Source organism: Mauremys mutica, chromosome 3, assembly GCF_020497125.1.
Source record: "Mauremys mutica isolate MM-2020 ecotype Southern chromosome 3, ASM2049712v1, whole genome shotgun sequence".
Lineage (NCBI taxonomy): Eukaryota > Metazoa > Chordata > Testudines > Geoemydidae > Mauremys > Mauremys mutica.
Genome location: NC_059074.1, coordinates 18517099 through 18535516, shown reverse-complemented (window position 1 = coordinate 18535516; position 18418 = coordinate 18517099). Strand labels below are relative to the sequence as shown.

At 44.5% G+C, this 18418-nt stretch overlaps 1 protein-coding gene across 21 annotated transcripts in view; it reads left to right on the top strand.

Moving 5' to 3' along the window:
* Window positions 1–18418, top strand: part of PTCHD4 (patched domain containing 4) — a 265479-nt gene that overhangs the window by 170777 nt on the left and 76284 nt on the right. For 20 of the 21 annotated variants that reach the window (XM_045008863.1, XM_045008853.1, XM_045008851.1 and 17 more), the window contains one exon: window positions 15870–16350. In XM_045008863.1, the coding sequence (XP_044864798.1) occupies window positions 15912–16350 (439 nt within the window). In that variant the 5' untranslated portion in view covers window positions 15870–15911. Of the gene's footprint in view, window positions 1–7177; window positions 7306–15869; window positions 16351–18418 lie in introns of those variants that run through there. The other variant, XM_045008864.1, reaches the window with a different exon arrangement.

The window sequence follows — 18418 nt, the reverse complement described above, 5'->3', positions numbered from 1 at the left end:
CTCCAGCTCTCTTTCTAGCTCCTCTTGCATTCTCCTCCGTGTGCCGCCTTTCCCACACCACCCCTTGTGCTCCAGACTCCCTCCTTCTTCCACACCCAGCAGCTATCCTCTCTCTGCTCAAATCCCTCCTCAAAACACACCTGATCCACTGAGCATATTCCTCAGAGACAAGTGAGTGTGTGTGTCTCTGTGGTGGTGGGGCGCAGCCACACCCCTTTCTGGTGATCATTTCTAGAGTGTCATAAATGTGCCTGGTGCTTCATGGGCAAAGATAAAGAGAAGGGGCCTGACCCTCCATTCTGTAACACCCGTGGAGTTACACTGGTGTCACAGAGTGGACAACTGAAGCCAAGGTCTCTGCCCCAAAGGGCTGACAATCTGAACTTAGACAGAACACACCATCAAAGCACAACAGACCGCGGTGGGTGGGTGGGTGAGGGTGCAGACAGAGTGGTTGTATGTCCTTGTAAATCAGGAGTATGGCATTTTCTGTGGGAGAAGCTGAGCTGGTGAAATTGACAGCTGCCTGGCGGAGTGCATGTGCTCATCTGGGACCACCCCACTGGAGCCTGCTGTCTGTCCAGCAAAGCTTCCTGTCTGCCCACACATGAGACCTCATATCAGCTCTGCCCCACACATTCATCCAGGGTCTCACTGTCCCTCCAGGCAGTGGTGTGATAGACAGGTCAGCTAGCACTGCGACCATCTGCAGATGGCCACTGCTGTAGCCTTGACCAATGACTGCTACTCCTCACTTCCCTGCAGCAGAGGGAAGCGCCAGAGTGTGGCGGAGTATGGAGGGAGTTTGAGAGCCTGTTTTGGGGAGAAAGGAAGTGGACACAAAGGTCAGGGGGTCAATTCACGGTTGCCTTGTGCCCCCTCTGGGCAATACCCCTGGTGCTAGAAGCCCTCTGGGAACCAATTCTGTAATCCCCAGCCCCATCACACAAGAGTGCCCAGTGCAGGGGACATGTCAGATGTGGGGAGTGTAGCTGTGGTCATCCTACCTGGCTATTCCCCAGCTGCCAGAAGGACCACTGGGCAGGGGCGGCTCTATGGTTTTTGCTGCGGATTCAGCAGCATTTCTGCGGGTGACGGCCTGCAGCAGCCCCAGAATCAGGTGGAGGGGTTGCCCCAAAGCTGGATGCCTGTGCTGGATTCTGTACTGGCCCAAAGAGGAGTTTGGCTCAGGGAGGGAGGGAGTGTGGTAGGAAGGGTGAGACTGGAACCACAGCTGCAGGATAGAAAGCAAAATCTGGGGAAAGAAAAAATTGTGGGGAAAAGGTCTGGGAAAGGAGTGGGAAGGGGGAAACTAATATGTCCTGTTTTCTAATTATAAAAGGGGGTGGGGTTTTGCTTGGCCAAGGAGGGAAAGAGGGAGGAGGGGGACCCTTTTCTTTCTCCTCTCCTCCCTCCAATCCCCATCTCTCTAACCCAAGCTCCAAAGCCATCCCCTGTCCCCTTTGAAAATCTAGGGGAGGCCGTGGTGCCCCAAAGAGGTAAAGGCCCTGCCCATTGGGAGTCCTGTATGTCTGGTTTAGAATGTTGGGTCTCTGCCTGCGTTGTGTACAGGGCCGTGCGCTCTGAGGCCTCTCCACAAAGAACAATAGGAATGATTGCATTTCACTCAGCTATGGCACAGGAGTGGACAGGGAACACGCTGATACCTTGTTTGATTTGGGGGATGGGCCTGAGTGAGAAATGTTTCTCTTTGTCCCGAAGGTAGATAAATATTCAGGAGCAAGTCCCTCTCTTCCTGGATGTGTATCACTCCTGTTCCAACAGTTTTAATCCTCTGGTGGAGCACCAGAGCCCCCAGAGTAATGAGACAAAGAAGTGCAGGACTGGAAGGGACCTCAAGAGGTGATCTAGTCCAGTCTCCTGCACTCAAGGCAGGACTAAGTAATAACTAGACCATTCCTGGCAGGTGTTTGTCTAACCTGCTCTTAAAAACCTCCAGTGGTGGTGGGACAATGCCCGGTGTACCTAGACTGTGGAACAGCCATGTCCCCTCAATTCTCCAATCTGAGGTGCCTTTTACACAGCTTCGCTGTCAGAGCAACCACTCCTGGTCTGCTCACACACAGCCTTTAGCATGTAAGCTGAGTTATATGAGTGCTCTAGCCCGCCACTCCTGAATTATATTGCAGAGAGACACCAGCAAATTTCCAGTCCCAGATTTATCCCCAGAAATGTGCATCTTGTATTGTCCAGCTCTTTCCTTCTGGACAATACAGGCTCATAGAAAGTCTGCTATTCCATTAATACACAATGATATGCCCAAATCCTGTTAGCTCAAATGAAGTTTCCCAAACACTTCAATCCAACACACACTGGATTAGATGAAACAATAAAACAAGTTTATTAACTACAGAAAGATAGATTTTAAGTCATTAGAAGTTATGAGGCAGAAAAGTCAGAATTGGTTACAAAGAAATAAAAGGTAAAACGCAAACTAATACCCAACTTAACTTTCCCTCATCACATGCTTTCAGCGGTCTGGATGGATTCCTTTCAGCCAGGACCTCTCCCCCAGTTCAATAATACTTCCTTGGTCTTTCAAGTGTTGTTGATGCCATGATTAGAGATGAGAGAAGAGAGGTAATCTGAGGAGTTTGCTCACATTTCTTATAGCATTTCTCTCCTTTGAGAATCATCTCCAGCTGGGGATCAGACAGCAAGTCTGTGGGACAGGAATTTCCAGCTGTTTCTTTGCCAACATGTAAATTACTTCCCCCATTCACAAGGCTGGTTTCTCTGTCAAAGAAAGCTATCAGGTTGATTTGACATGATTTGTTCTTGACAAATCCATGTTGACTCTTACTTATCACCTTATCATCTTCTTGGTATTTGCAAACTGATTGCTTGATTATTTGCTGCATTTTCTTTCTGGGTACTGAAGTTAAATTGACTGGTCTGTAATACCCCTTATTTCCCTTTTTATAAATTGGAAGAGGGCAAATATAATGCCAGTCTTCTGTAATCTCTTCTGTCTTCCATGAGTTTTTGAAGATAATCGCTAATGGTTCAGATATCTGCTCAGTCAGCTCTTTGAGCATGCTAGTATGTATTTCTCGAGGCCCTGCTGACTTGAAGACATCTAACTTGTTTAAGTAATTTATAACTTGTTCTCTCCCTATTTTAGCCTCAAATCCTAACTCATTTTCACTGGTGTTCGCTGTTAGACATCTGATTGCTTCTAATCTCTTTGGTGAAAACAAACAAGTCAAAAACTTCTGCCATTTCCACATTTTCTGTTATTGTCTTTCCCTTCTCATTGGGTAAAGAGCCAGCTCTGTCCTTGGCCTTCCTCTTGCTTCTAATGTATTTGTAGAATGTTTTCTGGTTGCCCTTTATGTCTACAGCTAGTTTAATCACATTTTGTGCCTTGGCCTTTCTAATTTTGTCCCTACATGCTTGTGTTATTTGTGTATATTCATCCTTCATAATTTGACTTACTTTCCACTTTTTGTAGGACTCTTTTTTGAGTTTCAGATCCTTGAAGATCTAGTTAAGCCAGTGTAGTCTCTTGCCATACTTCCTATCTTTCCTGTACAGTCCTTGGGAGCCAGTAAATCAAGCCCAGACTCAGCAGTGATACATAGAAGAAGGTTCTGGTCACCTTACAAAGCCCAAAGGGTTCTGTGTACTGTACTCCATCCCATAATAGTAACAGAAACAATTAACACTCTGCACCTATGCTCTGCCTATCAAGGGAGGAGCTCAAAGCCCTTTATATTCATTAATCCTCACAACATGCTCATGAGGCTTGCATGTGCAGGATTGGTATGGTTCAGTGGACAGAACATGAGCCTGCTAGTCAGGAGATTTCTCTTGTATTCTCAGCTCTGCCACTGAGTCACTGTGCCTTGAGAAGATCCCATAATCTCTGTGCCTCAGTTTTCCCATCTGCAGAAATGGTTTTAATAATACCTACTCACCTTTGTAAAGCACGTAATACAATGGTATATCCATTATACAGGTAAGTAACATGGAGCATGGTGATATTCAAGGTTGCACAGCACATCAGTGTTAGGGGTGGGAAAAGACCCTGGGCATTCTGGCCCCCAGTTTCTTCTAACCCCCCAACCATACTCATTTCCCCCATACTATTCCTAAATTAACTTCTGCTCCTGCCATTGGTAACATAGGAATTGCCATGTTGAATCAGACTGGTCCATCTAGTCCAGTGCCGAGGTTCAAACAGTGGCTAGCACCAGTTATTTCAGAGGAAGGTGCAAGAAACTTTATTTAAAGGGACTTGATTTTTCAGAGGGCAGGGAGCTCACCACTTTCTGAAAATCAGGCCCTTCTACTGTCTCTCAAGCTGGGCACCTAAAGCCTGAGGCACCCAGAATCACCAGCCGTTTTGGACAATCTTCGCTATAGTCCATGCTCATAAGAGCTAACAATCTAATTTCGGCTAAGAACGGAAGAGAGGGGCACCAAAAAGGGGCAGGATTGGGGAAAGCTATTCAGTTAAAGCTGCAATGAGAGGACAGGTCATCTGATGGAGGACCAGGTGAAGCATTCCTTGATGCTTCTCATGTATAGTCTGAGTTTGTAAAAGAGGGGGCGTTCTCAGGAACAAGAAAGGGTTCCCTTTCTGTTCTCTTCACACCAGGCTAGAGGAACTGCACAGTCTTCTGACTATGGATTCCTGAGACTGGCCGCAATATGATTGTGGGGACTCTATCCTTCCCTCGAGGTTCTGTTGGGCCTGACCTTTTAGTATTTTAACTGTGCACCTTCCTTGGGGAGTAGTTTCCCTTGCCTAGTGACTGTGCCTTTAGTACTGTGAGCTGCAGGGACAGTTCAGGTCATAGCCTGGAATCTGGACACAGATGGATTCTTATTCTAATGGGACTCTTGCAGCTCCTAGAGGGAGTGCAGGCCACTGGAGCTTGTAGCTGATTTTGCTTGTTTTTGTTAAAAAAACTCATCCTTATCCGAGCACATACATTTCCTGGCTGAGATTTTGTTTTTCAAAGCTGACTAGTGGATTTAGCAACATAACTGCCATTCATTTCAATGGCTAGCTCCCTTCTCCAGATTTGGAATTTCAACCCTGGATAGAGTTGGTGGAAGAACAGGAACATTTTTTTGTAAAAACTTTCATGAAATATGGTCCACTTTTTCCACTGGAAAATTTTGAAACTTTGATTGGCCTGAACCCAAAGTCCAGAACTAAACACTTGTGATGTTGGAGGAAATTTGGATCTGGATCTGAACGTTGAAGCTACGTCCTGTCTCTATAATGGACCAAACTAAAATCCTTGATTTAAACATCCCAGACTTCAGGAAAGTGTGGATCTGAATATGAACTTTGTGGCTCTCCACCTGTTATTTACCAGGATACTCGGTCTCACATCTTTAGTGGGACTCAACCAGCAGTGTTTAGGTAGTACCAATAAGAAGGTGCTCTGTAAGGGCCTGTCCACCCTCCAATTTTCACTTAAGTTTGAACCAGTTACTGCAATGATTGGCTCTAGACATGGCTTTTGCCTGCACACAGGATGGGTAGCACTTGGTTATAGCCGCTTAGTTGTGTCAGAGGCCTGCTGTATGGACTAGCTTTCTAGATATAAGTGCTGGAGATGGGTCCAGCCACACTTGTGCCATAATTAAATAGCTGGTTCCAGCTGAGGGGACTGGACTTGGGAGGGTCAGGTGAGAGCTAAATGGACACCTGGGCCCTATTCAAGGACAGAGAGATCAGTCTGGCTGTGGAACCAAGGAGTAGGTAGTCTCCCATGGAAAACCCTGAGCTAGGGCTCCAGGGGAACCAGCCTGAGGACGACACCAGAACAAGGCAAAGAGTCTCAAAGGCAGCCCAGTAGGGGCTGGGAACAGGGCCCAGAGGGCGGGATGAAGAAAAGCTATGAAGGGCGGAAGAACCTTTTGGTTTGTTTGGGACTCCAAAAAGGTTTTTCATTATGTGTGTTTAGCACTTGGCCCTAAGGCTAAGTCACATCTCCAGCACAGACTGATGTCTAGAAACTTGAGAGGACCAACTTCTGGGAGGGAAACTGTGGCGGAGGGTGCCAGCTGTGCCATGTTTGGATAGCATGAGTAACTATGGGGCAGCCAGGCCCTATAATAACCAGACCCACGGTCATTCCTGTATAACTGGTTTAACCTCCCAGCTGTGTGTGGCATGATATCCCAGAAGGTGCTGCTGACGCTGCTCTGTGTACATGCCCTCTGAACACTCTATCCCCTGAGGAAGCAATGCAGAATAGATGCACATTTTCCTAGAATGCACTGATACAAATGCAGATAAACAGTGTGGCTGCATCCACATGGTTTGAATGGCAGAAAAGCTGTTGTGGGGACATAGATCAAACAGTGCTGCTTGCAAAATAGCCATGCTGTGAACAGGTACAAAATCATGGTTGGCTTTGTAATGTGGATAGACTCCTAGGAGGCCTTTGGTGATTTGTCTAGTGATGGGGAACCCACAAGAGGTTTGGAGATTCAGTTCAGTTCAGATAAGCACCCACAAATGAGGATGGTTAGGCTAAAAGGGAGGGAAAAAACTTAACAGTTTAAGCCTAAAAATCTATTTCAAGTGACGGGTGAAGATGGGTCTGTTGTTATCTCTAGTTTCAAGCACACACAAATTGGGATGAGCTAAAACCAGTGACTTCACCTTAACTCTGTATTTTCTCTTTTTGTGGACTTTAGCCTAACACTGAACATTAGGTTAATTTGGTTTGTCTTTGTCATGGTGATAAAAATAACTGCACTAATCTCATTAGAATGTCTATCACTTAATATATTTAGCACACAATCCTGGCTACCTTTTGTAAGATTTTTTAAAAGTCATTAAGACATAATGGACTGAGCCAAGAATCACATGTTTTATATCGACCTGTCAATGATGCTGCCTGATCATTGTCTTTCACTCTGGCAGATACGTTACAAAAAATCCACAGTGCTTACAAAGGATATGTTTGTATTCTCCTTGCAGATAATTGTGATTCCAAGGGGTTCTCTTTTTTCTGTCAGGAAACTGAAGTGAATATCTTGAACATCTTGCAACCTCTTGGTTTCAATGACATGGATGACAAATAGGTTGCAGACAAGATTGATTGATTTTTTTTTTTATTTTTATTTGTTTTACATTGCTTGAAAATCAGTTGAATCTTCTGGCATTTCCTTGGGATGGAAACCAGTGGAGGCTGGTGTCATCTAACAGGGAGGAAGGCAAAACAGACCCACTAAAGGCAGAAAGTGACGATACTGTCCCTGGGGGACTTCCGCTGATGGATGAATAGGGCAATATGATATTAACCACTAGAAGTAAGTGCTGCTGATTTAGGTGCTGTCTCATGATCAAACTGTAATGCTGCATCATTAAGAAAACACAGAGATCTTGATCCTAGTGGAATCCACTGGTAAGTGTGTATGAGACAAGGCCCCCTCTTTGCTCAATCCTCAGAGGCTTTGAGTCTCTTACAGCCCTAGATAGGGTGCCTGAATGCTTTAGCTCAAGCTGTAGCAGCTTGTGCGTTGTAACTTACAGTCCTCAGTTCAATCTAAGGTGATAGATCATGTTGGCTAAGATAATAGACAGGCCACAGCAGGCAGCCCAGGGTTGAAGCATGAGTGGAGGTACCAGGACTGAGATTTCAATGGGAATTGTCCATCCAAATTCCAGAGGCAGCTTTGAGATGTCACAGCTCCCCAGATGTAGATTTCCACAGTGAGCCCTTTGCTTGGACTCTCCTTTAATTTCAAGAGTTTAGGGTAATAAAGGGACAGGTGTCACTGGGGTGTAAGCAGGATCCTGAGCAAGCCAATGGGACTGACTTGGTTACATGTTCTCCTCTTGGACCTTACACCTCCCACTATTAAGCAGGGGTAACTTGGGGCTGGATTCACAAAAAGACTTAAGCACCTGTCACAGTTATCAGAATCAGGCCCTACTGGGATTCACAAATCCCACCTCAGCTGCTGCCGAACCGTGCAGGTTCCTAATCTCACTCAACACTTAAGGTTTTGCAGTAAAGGTTCCCTAAGCACCTGTCTCTGCCTCTGAGCATGTGCACTGCATTTGTATACTTCAGTCCTAGAGTGATGTACTAACTAGGGGAAGTCCTGCATTCTTCTCCCTATGGGGCCTGACCTGGTAAGACGTGCTCAGAACTTGCCTACCAGACTGGGCCCCATGTGCAAAACTCACACGCAGCAGCTGGACCTCCCTTGTCACTTTTATCCTAGCGCCTAGTGTCCTTACCTGGGGTGTGGGAGATCCTTGGTTCAAGTCTCCCCTCCATCTGAGAAGGAACTTGAACAGGCATTTGCGACCTCTCAGGCGAGTACTTTGATGGCTGATCTATAGGACGTTCTCGTCTGGAGCCTTCCTCGGTCTCTCTTTTGGAAGCTGTTCCACTGTGGATAAATAATTGAAAAAGTCATTGGGCCGGAGAGAGAGGGAGAGGGAGAGAGCACGAGCATGAGAATGGCTCTGTAGCCCAAGGGCTAGCACGTGCAATGGGAGTAAGGGGCTCCCATGGTTCGAGCACTCACCTGAGAGGTGGCTGATCCCTGTTCAAACCTCATTGCCTGAGGAAGAAAGACTCTGAAGCAGCCGTGTCTCACATCCCAGCTGAATACTCTACTCACTGGGGTAAGTTATTAAGAAGCTGCTACTGTTGCTTTCCTTAACCACCCCCTAGCTTATTGTGAAAGTGGCATAGGTGCCAAGAGAGGGCTTGCAGCTGAGAATCCCAAGCAGAAGGAGGCACCTCCATGCAGCCTGGATTTAGGTGCCAAACTCCCTGAGAGAGTGGGGCTTAGCGTCTACTCCTCAGGCTGGCATCTCCTATTGGCTAACTTGGGCAGGGAGCCGCATAGCATGCTGGCTTTTGTGAATCCCATTCTGAGGTACCTGTCTCTCCCCATTCATTGTACAGGGAGCTTAGGCATCTATCCTGGGTTATTTGAATCCCGGTGATTTTTCTAGGTGCCTAAAAACTAGATGTAGCTGGTGCCACGCCTGTTTCTTTGTGAATTTAGCATTTGGTGTCCGTGCAGCAGCAATGCCATTAATGCAGGATTGAGTGTCCCTGGGATCCTTGTATTGCTCATCACTTCTATGTGTTGGGTTTATGCTGGAACCCACCAGAGCTTTGATCTGCGGGCTCAAACTCCAAAGCTCAGCACATGTAGAAACTGACAGTAGGTATGTAAAAGTATCTGCTCCCAAAGGAGAAATACTGACTCAATTAAAGAAACACAAGAGATGGCTGAGAAAAACACAGACTAACAAGATAAAAAGTTGCAAGGTGATTTCTGAAGCATTTCCAATATGTATTTTCTATAGGGTCAGGTGTCATTTAAACAGATGTGCAGTACATTTTACTGAACAGAGGATTAAAAAATATATTAAGGTCCATATTGTCCATTACAGAGGCTGCTCACAGGTAAAGAGACAGGAAACTCTAAAAGATTGTTGTAGGGAACATAGGTCATATTTGCATTTAGGCCTGACTATCTGTAGTTGGCCAAAAGTATCTGAAAGTTGCATTTAGAAACTAGATGTCCAAAGCAGCTTTCTGGTTTGTAGTCAAAAGGGTGTTAGCGTAAGTCACTTGCTTGCCCTAGACTCTGCCTCAGGGCCGGCTCCAGGCACCAGCCCAGCAAGCAGCTGCTTGGGGCGGCCAACGGTGAGGGACGGCACATCTGGGTCTTTGGCAGCAATTCGGCGTCGGGTCCCTCACTCCCTCTCGGAGCGAAGGACCAGCCGCCGAAGTGCCGCCAAAGAATGAAGCGGCGGTGGTAGAGCTGCAGTTCGCGATCGCAGCTTCTTTTTTTTTCATTTTGCTGCTTGGGGTGGCAAAAACCCTGGAGCCGGCCCGGCCCTGCCTCTTAGAGTTATTTCCCCAGTTTCATACTTAACTCACTGTTACAAGGATGTGTGGGAATGAGTGAATGTGGAATGTGAACAGTCATTAGTTATATTTAAACAATGAAGACATTTATGTCTTGGGCCTAAGCGGAAGTTTGCCTACCATCTTCTTATCACGTGGTATCTTCTTGCACCCTGTTTTTGAGAACCATCTGTTTGCCCTTATCAGCAAACTGCTCTAAGACATGTGCATTCCAACCTGGAATCTTCAAGGTCCAGATGCCAAGTCATTGGTTCACACTGAACTATATGCAACATGCTGGCACCCCTAACTGGAAAGTGGTCCCCTGTGGGGAGCAGAGGAGTCAGGGATTCCTACCAAAGATGCCAACTGTGCAAGAAACAAGGGACGGGGGTGGGGAGACTCTTTTTTTGCATCAACCTGAAGTTGTCCCCTGCTTTCTTCCTTGGACCGGCCATCCAAAGAAGGAGAGATGAAGGACTCTGACCACCGGCAAAGCCAAGCCTGACGCCTATAACAAAGAGAGAGGAAAAAGCTGAACTTTTCCCCACCGCATGTGCAACAGCTCCAAACTACAGCTTATCAATAAATCAATGGTAAATAGCAATCTACTTCCAAGGCCAGTCACATGAACTTAAAACTTTGAGAAGAAGATGTGAAAATCCCTTTGTAGAGCAGTGTAAGGATGTTCAGATCACTCCAATGCCCACTAGTGTGTGTGCATGTGTGTTGTGTGTCTTTGTGTGTCACTAAGTGCTTCTCAAAGTACACACTACAACCCCTAAGTCTGCTATTTGAACAGGAAGAGAGCTCTGTGTTAAAGCCATGTCATTCTAAAGCTTCTAAAAGTGTAGGACTCCAGAAATCATTCTGTGTCTATGCCAGACTGCCAGAAAGATGCAGTCACTCTGTTAAATTGGGGAGAGGGAATAGGCTAGATCAGTAGCTCTCAACCTTTCCAGGCTACTGTTCCCTTTTCAGGAGTCTGATCTGTCTTGTGTATCCCAAATTTCACCTCACTTTAAAACTACTTCCTTACAAAATCAGACACAAAAATACAAACGTGTCCCAGCACCTATTTCTGACAAATTGCTGCCTTTTACCATATAATTAGAAAATAAATCAATTGGAATATAAATATTGTACTTACGTTTCAGTGGATAGTATATAGAGCAGTATAAACAAGTCATTGTCTGTATGAAATTTTAGTTCGTACTGACTTTGCTCGTGCTTTTTATGTAGCCTGTTGTAAAACTAGGCAAATATCTAGATGAGTTCAGGTACCACCGAAAGACCCCTGCATACCCCAAGGGGTACATATACCCCTGGTTGAGAACCACTGGGCTAGATAAACAAAACCTTCATGTGATTTCTGTGACTAGTGAGCTTAATGGAACAAAGCAGCCAGAGGAGGGAGTTACCAGGAAATCATTTTCAGAGCTGTGATTCCCCAAAGCTAAGGCAAGGAATAGCATCTGCCTTTAGCAAGACTCATAGCTAAATAGCTTAAATCAAAGGGAAATGCTTCTCCTCTTAGCCTTCCTGTAAGACCTTAAGAGAATTGGTTTTCTTAACTTGTTCATTATAATTTGATTTGGTTACTAATTGTAGTAATTGGTGAGTTGGATAAATTGAACTATTGACTTATTGATTGTATTTTAATTAAACCTTAATTTGATTGTTGCATTGTACCACTGTAAATTAGGTTAGGAAAACTGTTAGATTAGCTAGTGACTTATTTCGCTTGTTCTAGAACTGCTTACTTATTCTTTTTAATAAATTTATAAAAGATGCCGTGAACTGGTTTCTCTCTCAAAACTTCAACGCAGACAGCATGACCTACATAGAAGATAACAACGAAATCATTAAAAATCATTCTTGAGCCCATCCTATATTTTAATTACTTACAAAACACCCCATTGTCTCACTCATTGTATTTGCTGAGTTTCCTTTGAATTCTTGCTTTAGGGGCATGAGTGATTTCCCCCTGAAGATCAAGCAAGGAGTTCTGACCCACAGACACCTCTGAGACAGGGTCAGCATAAACCTACCTGCTAAAGTCCCAGGGGTTTGGAGGTGCAGGCAGACAAAGCCAGAGAATGTGTCCATCACCCCTGTCTCACTCCTCCAGCGTTCCCCCTCCTCAGCTTCAGAAGGGCTTCGGAGGAGCTGGAGAAAGGAGAAATGATGCCTAAAGAGGGTCAAAAGATGAGAGAAAAGTGGACAGGGCCCTGGCCTGGGCATCAGGAGATCTGGGTTCTATTTCCAGCCCTGCCAGTGACCTTGGGAAAGACAATTTCAACCTCTGTGCCTTTTTCCCCATCAGTAAAGCAGGGCTAATAATACTTATCTCCCTCTGTAAAGCACTTTGAGATCCCTGGGTAGAAAGTGCTACACAACCACCAAGTATTCTTTTTATTTTCATGAGCAATATGAGCAAGAAATAGCAATTGAATGTGTCCTGATAAATGTAAAATAATCTATGTGGGGGAATTATAGTCTGAAACTACAAACAGCTGGTATGAAATTAGGAATATCATAATGTAGGTGCATGTCAGAAATATATAATAACAATGGCTTTTAGAAGGATGGTTAAAGAGTCGGGGTAATACTCAAGAGATCTGGGTTCAAGACCTATCTTTGCCATAGACTTCCTGTATAAATTTGAGCAAGTCACTTAAACTCTCTGCCTCTGTTCACCATCTATAAAATGGGTATAACAATATTGCCTTCCCCCTCCACCCACCTTTTCTTGAGACTTTAAGTAATGGCTCTCTCTTACTATGTGTTCAGACAGTGCCTTGTTCAATGGAACCCTGATCTCACCTGGGGCATAGAGGCAGTACCAGAATACAAATAAATAATAATAATGAAGCATATTAAAATGTGGAACCATTTCCCAAGGGCAACGATGGAAGCCTCATTGTTTGCATCATTTAAAAGTAGAGAGGGTCAAACACTTGATTCTATATGAAACAGTCTTGCATTGTCAAGGAGGAGATGAACAGGCTGCCTTTAAAGATTTTCACCAGCTCTAATCTCCATGATTCCATCTGAAGGAGCTCTCTATATTTTGATGACATATGGGCTGGGATATCCTACAGTACATTAATGTAACAAATAGCCATTATCTTCCATTTTATGGAAGATACTATATGAGATGATTTATTTGTGCCTGTTCTGTTTCTTCTTTCAAAATGCTACCTTTCACTGAAAGATGGCTATCCAAAAGTTTCCAGTAACCTTGCAGTGCATGCTGCATAGTAAATCAATGGGATCTGAATTATAATACATTGTCTTTGGTAGCTGTTTTAGGTTGTGCTGCTGGAGTGTCCTGCTGTGACAGGAAACATTTTCATATCAACACAGCATATATATTATCATGTATGACATTTGTCCTTAAATTTTTTAAGTGGTGCAAGAAAGATTTTAAGTGTGCTGGCTCATCTGATGTTAATGGGATCTGCATTGCTAACTCCTTAAATATCACTTTGGAAACTTACTCAATGTGGTTGTTTGTGAATGCTGAGTATCATCCTCCTCAAAAAAGTAAAAATAAAATAGCATTAAACATCTGATCTGAAATGATATAAACAAGGATATTCAGAGTCAAGACTGAAACAGCTGCCTTATCTTGCTCCTTTGTGTCCTGCCATCCCACATTTGTAAGGATGGCCTTGGGTGATTTTAGAAGCTGGCATGTGATTGCAATCTGAGTCCCTGCCACATGGCCATGCCCTGTTAGAAGGTTCTCTGCTGCAGGACTACGTCCTCTGCATACCACAGGCACAAGAAGGTATGTGACTGAATTTCAGCCTTATCTCTGAATTCCTGATATTTATTGAATGTAGGAGCAGCCATCCTGGAACACACCTTTGGTTCAGAAGTCTGCTCTCTTGCTTCATTGATTGAGTGATTGATTTTTATAGGGGACAGAAAGAACTGTTATGCTCATCTAGTCGACTGCCTGCATAGAACAGGCCATAGACTCTCTCTCAGTGATTCCTATATGTAGCCCCATTGCTGCTGGAAGTGGCTTCTATTAGGTGCTTTAGAACAGTGGTGGGCAACGGCGGCCCACAGGTGGCCCATCAGGGCAAGCTACTGGCAGGCCGCTACACTGTTTGTGTACATTTGCATGGCCGCCCGCAGCTCCCAGTGGCCACAGTTCGCCATTCCTGGCCAATGGGACCTGTGGGAAGTGGTGAACCACGGCCACTGGGAGCTGCGGGTGGCCGTGCAAATGTACACAAACAGTCTGGCGGCCTGCCAGCGGCTTGCCCACCACTGCCTTAGAAGCTGAAAATCCCCCATAATGTACCTCGCCATTTGCTGCCGCATAGGTGGGTGGGAAGGAGTAGCTTCCTGAGCTAAGCTATTGATCAGCTCATGCTCTGAAGCATCCAGATAATAGTTCTATAGCTTAAAGAACAGAAGTACTTGTGGCACCTTAGAGACTAACAAATTTATTTGAGCATAAGCTTTTGTGGGCTACAGCCCACTTCATCGGATGCTGTAGCCCACAAAAGCTTATGCTCAAATAAATTTATTAGTCTCTAAGGTACCACATGTACTCCTGTTCTTTTTCGGATACAGACTAACACGGCTGCTACTCTGAAACCAGTTATATAGCTTGTGGTTCTGACTGCTATAATTCTAACTTGTCTTGTGTCTTAGTTGCTTTAGATTTTTATATTTGTTTTAGATATGATAGAAACAAAATTAAAAATCTCTCATTCAAGTTTATAAATGTGTAGGCACTTTTAAAAAAGTGTTATTTGCTACCTTGCAGAAATTTAGAGTCTTCTTAATGAACTAGCAGCAAAGAGTTCTGTGGCACCTTACAGACTAACACATGTATTGGAGCATGAGCTTTGGTGGGTGAATACCCACTTTGTCGGATGCACTCCAATACATCCGTTAGTCTATAAGGTGCCACAGGACTCTTTGCTGCTTTTACAGATCCAGACTAACACAGCTACCCCTCTGATACTTAATGAACTAGATTATTAATGCTGGGACCTTGTCAAATCCACCCTTCTAATGCATCCTGAGTCTGCATTTAGGACTGTATCCATTCCCCAGTGAAGTCAATGGAAGTTTGCCATTGTGCAGGAACAGGGTCCTTTGGAATAACCCATTGCTAGAGATCTTTCAGAAGTCTTTGATGGTAAGAATGGAAGCGTATGAGCTTGGCAAGATGACTGTATATGAAATAAATCAGTTTTCAATACATGGGACCTGATTCTGATCACACTTACACCAGTTTTACAGTAGTGTGACTCCACTGACCTCCTGATTTACCCTGGAATAAGAGACCAGAATAAGGCCCATACTTTCATAACACAAAAAGGGACTCTCCAACATTATGGACTAAAGTAGAGATTCTGATTTGGGTTACACTGATGTAAATAAATTTACAGATTCTGATCTCAATTACACCAGTGTAAACCTAGAGTAATTGTACTAAGCTCAGTGTAGTCACTCCAGATGTACATCTGGGTAACTGAAATCAGAATCAGGACCTACTTTTCTGTAAACATTTCTATTTATTTTTAAGAGCAATGTCACAGTGGCAGGACATCACAGATGTCCCAGAAATTGATCTTTTCAAATTTGTCGTACTCCAGTGACTGGAAATTTTGTTGTTGGTGGTTGTTTTCAATCTGGAAAAGCTATCATCAGCTTCTGTGAGTGAGGAGCTTGCATGTTACATGTTAGTCCTCAAATATCTGAGTCTCTGATGAATATTCTGGCAGCCCCTTGACTGCAGCACGGAATGGCAAATGGGTCTACTATGATTAAATAACACAGAGTCGTTGCACAGCAGCAGGGGCCTGACCTAAAGCCCAAGGAAGCGAATGGAGAGCCTCCTATTGACTTCAATGGGCTTTGATCTGGCCTTCAGTGTGTATATTTATAAAACCGAGAAAAAATTATGTCCCTTGAACTCTTAATGACCACATGCTTCTCTTTCACTTTTCTCTCCAGGATGGAAGGAGCAGTTTTATTGGACACCAGCTTGGAGGGGTCATGGAGGTGCCAAACAGCAAGGACCAGCGAGTGAAGTCAGCCAGAGCCATCCAGATCACCTACTACCTCCAAACCTATGGCTCTGTCGCCCAGGCCCTCATTGGTGAAAAATGGGAGAGTGAATTCTGTAAACTGATGCGCAAGCTGCAGCTGGATCACCAAGATCTGCAGCTCTACTCGCTAGCATCCTTTAGTCTTTGGAAGGACTTCCACAAGAGCAGCCTCTTGGCCAAGGGCAAGATCTTAGTGAGCCTGATGCTCATTCTACTGACTGCTATGCTCTCGAGCTCCATGAAGGACTGCCTGCGTGGCAAACCTTTCCTGGGATTATTGGGAGTATTTACAATCTGTATCTCCAGCGTCACTGCGGCAGGGATATTTTTCATTACTGATGGAAAATATAACTCTACACTGCTGGGAATCCCCTTCTTCGCGATGGGTAATTCTTTATCTTCATAATAGTGGGATTAACGCAATTTAATGACGGGATTGTAAATTACATCCCAGGGTATAAAGTGCAGATTTTACCTTCAGTGAAAGTCCAGGTCCTTTTCATCTTGTTAAACTGACCCATCCCTTACCAAAACAATTAAACATTAAATGAAAATCCCAAACAAAACAAAGTAACAGACAAAACTAAAAGTGTGAATGACTTAGTTGGAACCTCAGCCAATCGGAGAGCAGCAGTTGTATCAATCCCTGTTACAAAACAAAGGGGGAACTTGTCAGCTCAGCATAGAAAATGGATATTTGTTGATGTGTCTTTGACGGCGGGCCAGTGGGAAGAGTGAGAAACGACTGCAGGGAGTGGCAAAGAAAATAATATGTAGCATCCTCTTTGGTGGAGCTTTCTCTTTCATTTGTGTGGGAGGTGGAGGAATGGTTTGGTTCATGAATGAGATTGAGAGAGAGGTGATTACAGCCCTCGTGTCTGCCTGGCTGTAAGCACAGGGCCTGTCTCTGTCTGTAGAACATAATCACCCGGCTTGTGAAATTTAGAGACCATCTGCAATGATTTGCTTGGGACGCACCATGAGGCAGAAGTTTCAGCTAAAGAGCAAATTTTTGAAGGAAATTGTTTGTTTTAGCGCAGTATTTTAAGCATATCTCAATTGCATTTGTTTAACAATTTGATTGCAAGATTCTAGGCTAGGGAAGTATGCTGAAGAGGAAGATAAGGCAGTATCCACAGAGATGGTGCCACCTCATTTCTTTGTGCGGTCAACAAGGAGAAACATTGTCATCTCACTGCACAGTGTATTTGAACATTTGTGTTTCCCCTCATCCTAAGTCTCAGTGGAAGGCGAGCAGGCCAACTTAAAAGGCTCCATGTTGACTTTTGGATCTGAAGGAAATCTTGCCTGTGGGCAGAATGTTCTGTTCCATTCTCTTCCAGTTTGTTTCTTAAGCTGTGCCTATTCTGATGGTGTCTGAGGACCCAATGCTCCTCTGGGTGAAAGTCCATGTGTGGACACATCACAGACCAGAGGGACACAGTGGGAGGGGAAGCTATGTATTTCTTCCTGGCCACCCAACTGCTGTGCAGTGTGCATGTAGCCCTGCAGTAAAGGGGCAAAGTTCTTCCCCTCTCATCTTCCTGTAGGAGGGGGACGGCAGAAGGTGCTGAAAGATGGGGAAAAGGGATCCTAAGTGGGAATTGGGGAGTGTCAGGCACTCTGGTGGTGCTGAAATGGAGAGGATCAGGAGAGTGACTTGGGGTATGTGTGGGAGAGGGGGGACAGAATCAAGGCTGCTTGACAGGGGAATTGGAGTAGACTTTTGGGTGGACAGAGTGTAGAATTGGGAGCGGGGTGCGGAGCCAGAAGAGGACCAACACAGAAGGGGATCATAACACAAGTGGTGGCACATGCGGGAATTTGAGTTGCTTGGTAGCTCTCTGGATCTAAAACCAAGAGACTGCTTGAGCTTTAGGCAGGCTTATAAATTGCTTTACATGATGCAGCCACAAGGGGGACAAAGTCTAACCCTGGAGTGAAATTGTGTTACAAAATGGATTGAGGTGGCTTGGTTTACCATTTGGGGTGGAAGACAGAACTCTGTTAGTTTGCTAGCCAGAGAGTAAATGTAATTTTATGTTTATTTGCAGTGTTCTAGAGCTCACTTCTACCAGAAAAAGGCTCTTTATGAAATTGCAAGGAAATATTCCATAGGATTACATTGTACTTGCTCTGTGTTTGGAGGAACTAAATAAATAACCTTTTTATGTATATTTCATCCAATAATTTCCAACTGATGCGTAGGCATGATTAGATGAATGCTCACATGTCCCCGAGAGAGATAGTAGGTAAGTTTTTTATTTTTTCCAGGGGGATAAACTGAAAGACAAGAATTGTGACTTACCCAAGGTCACATGGAGGCCTGCTCCTGAAGTCAGGTGCCCTCTACAGATTTTTTAAATGCAATTTACTAAGATGTTTTTAAAGGAAAAAGATACAAAGAAATTATATTATGTACAGCTGTGATTGCACCCCACACTGCACCACAGG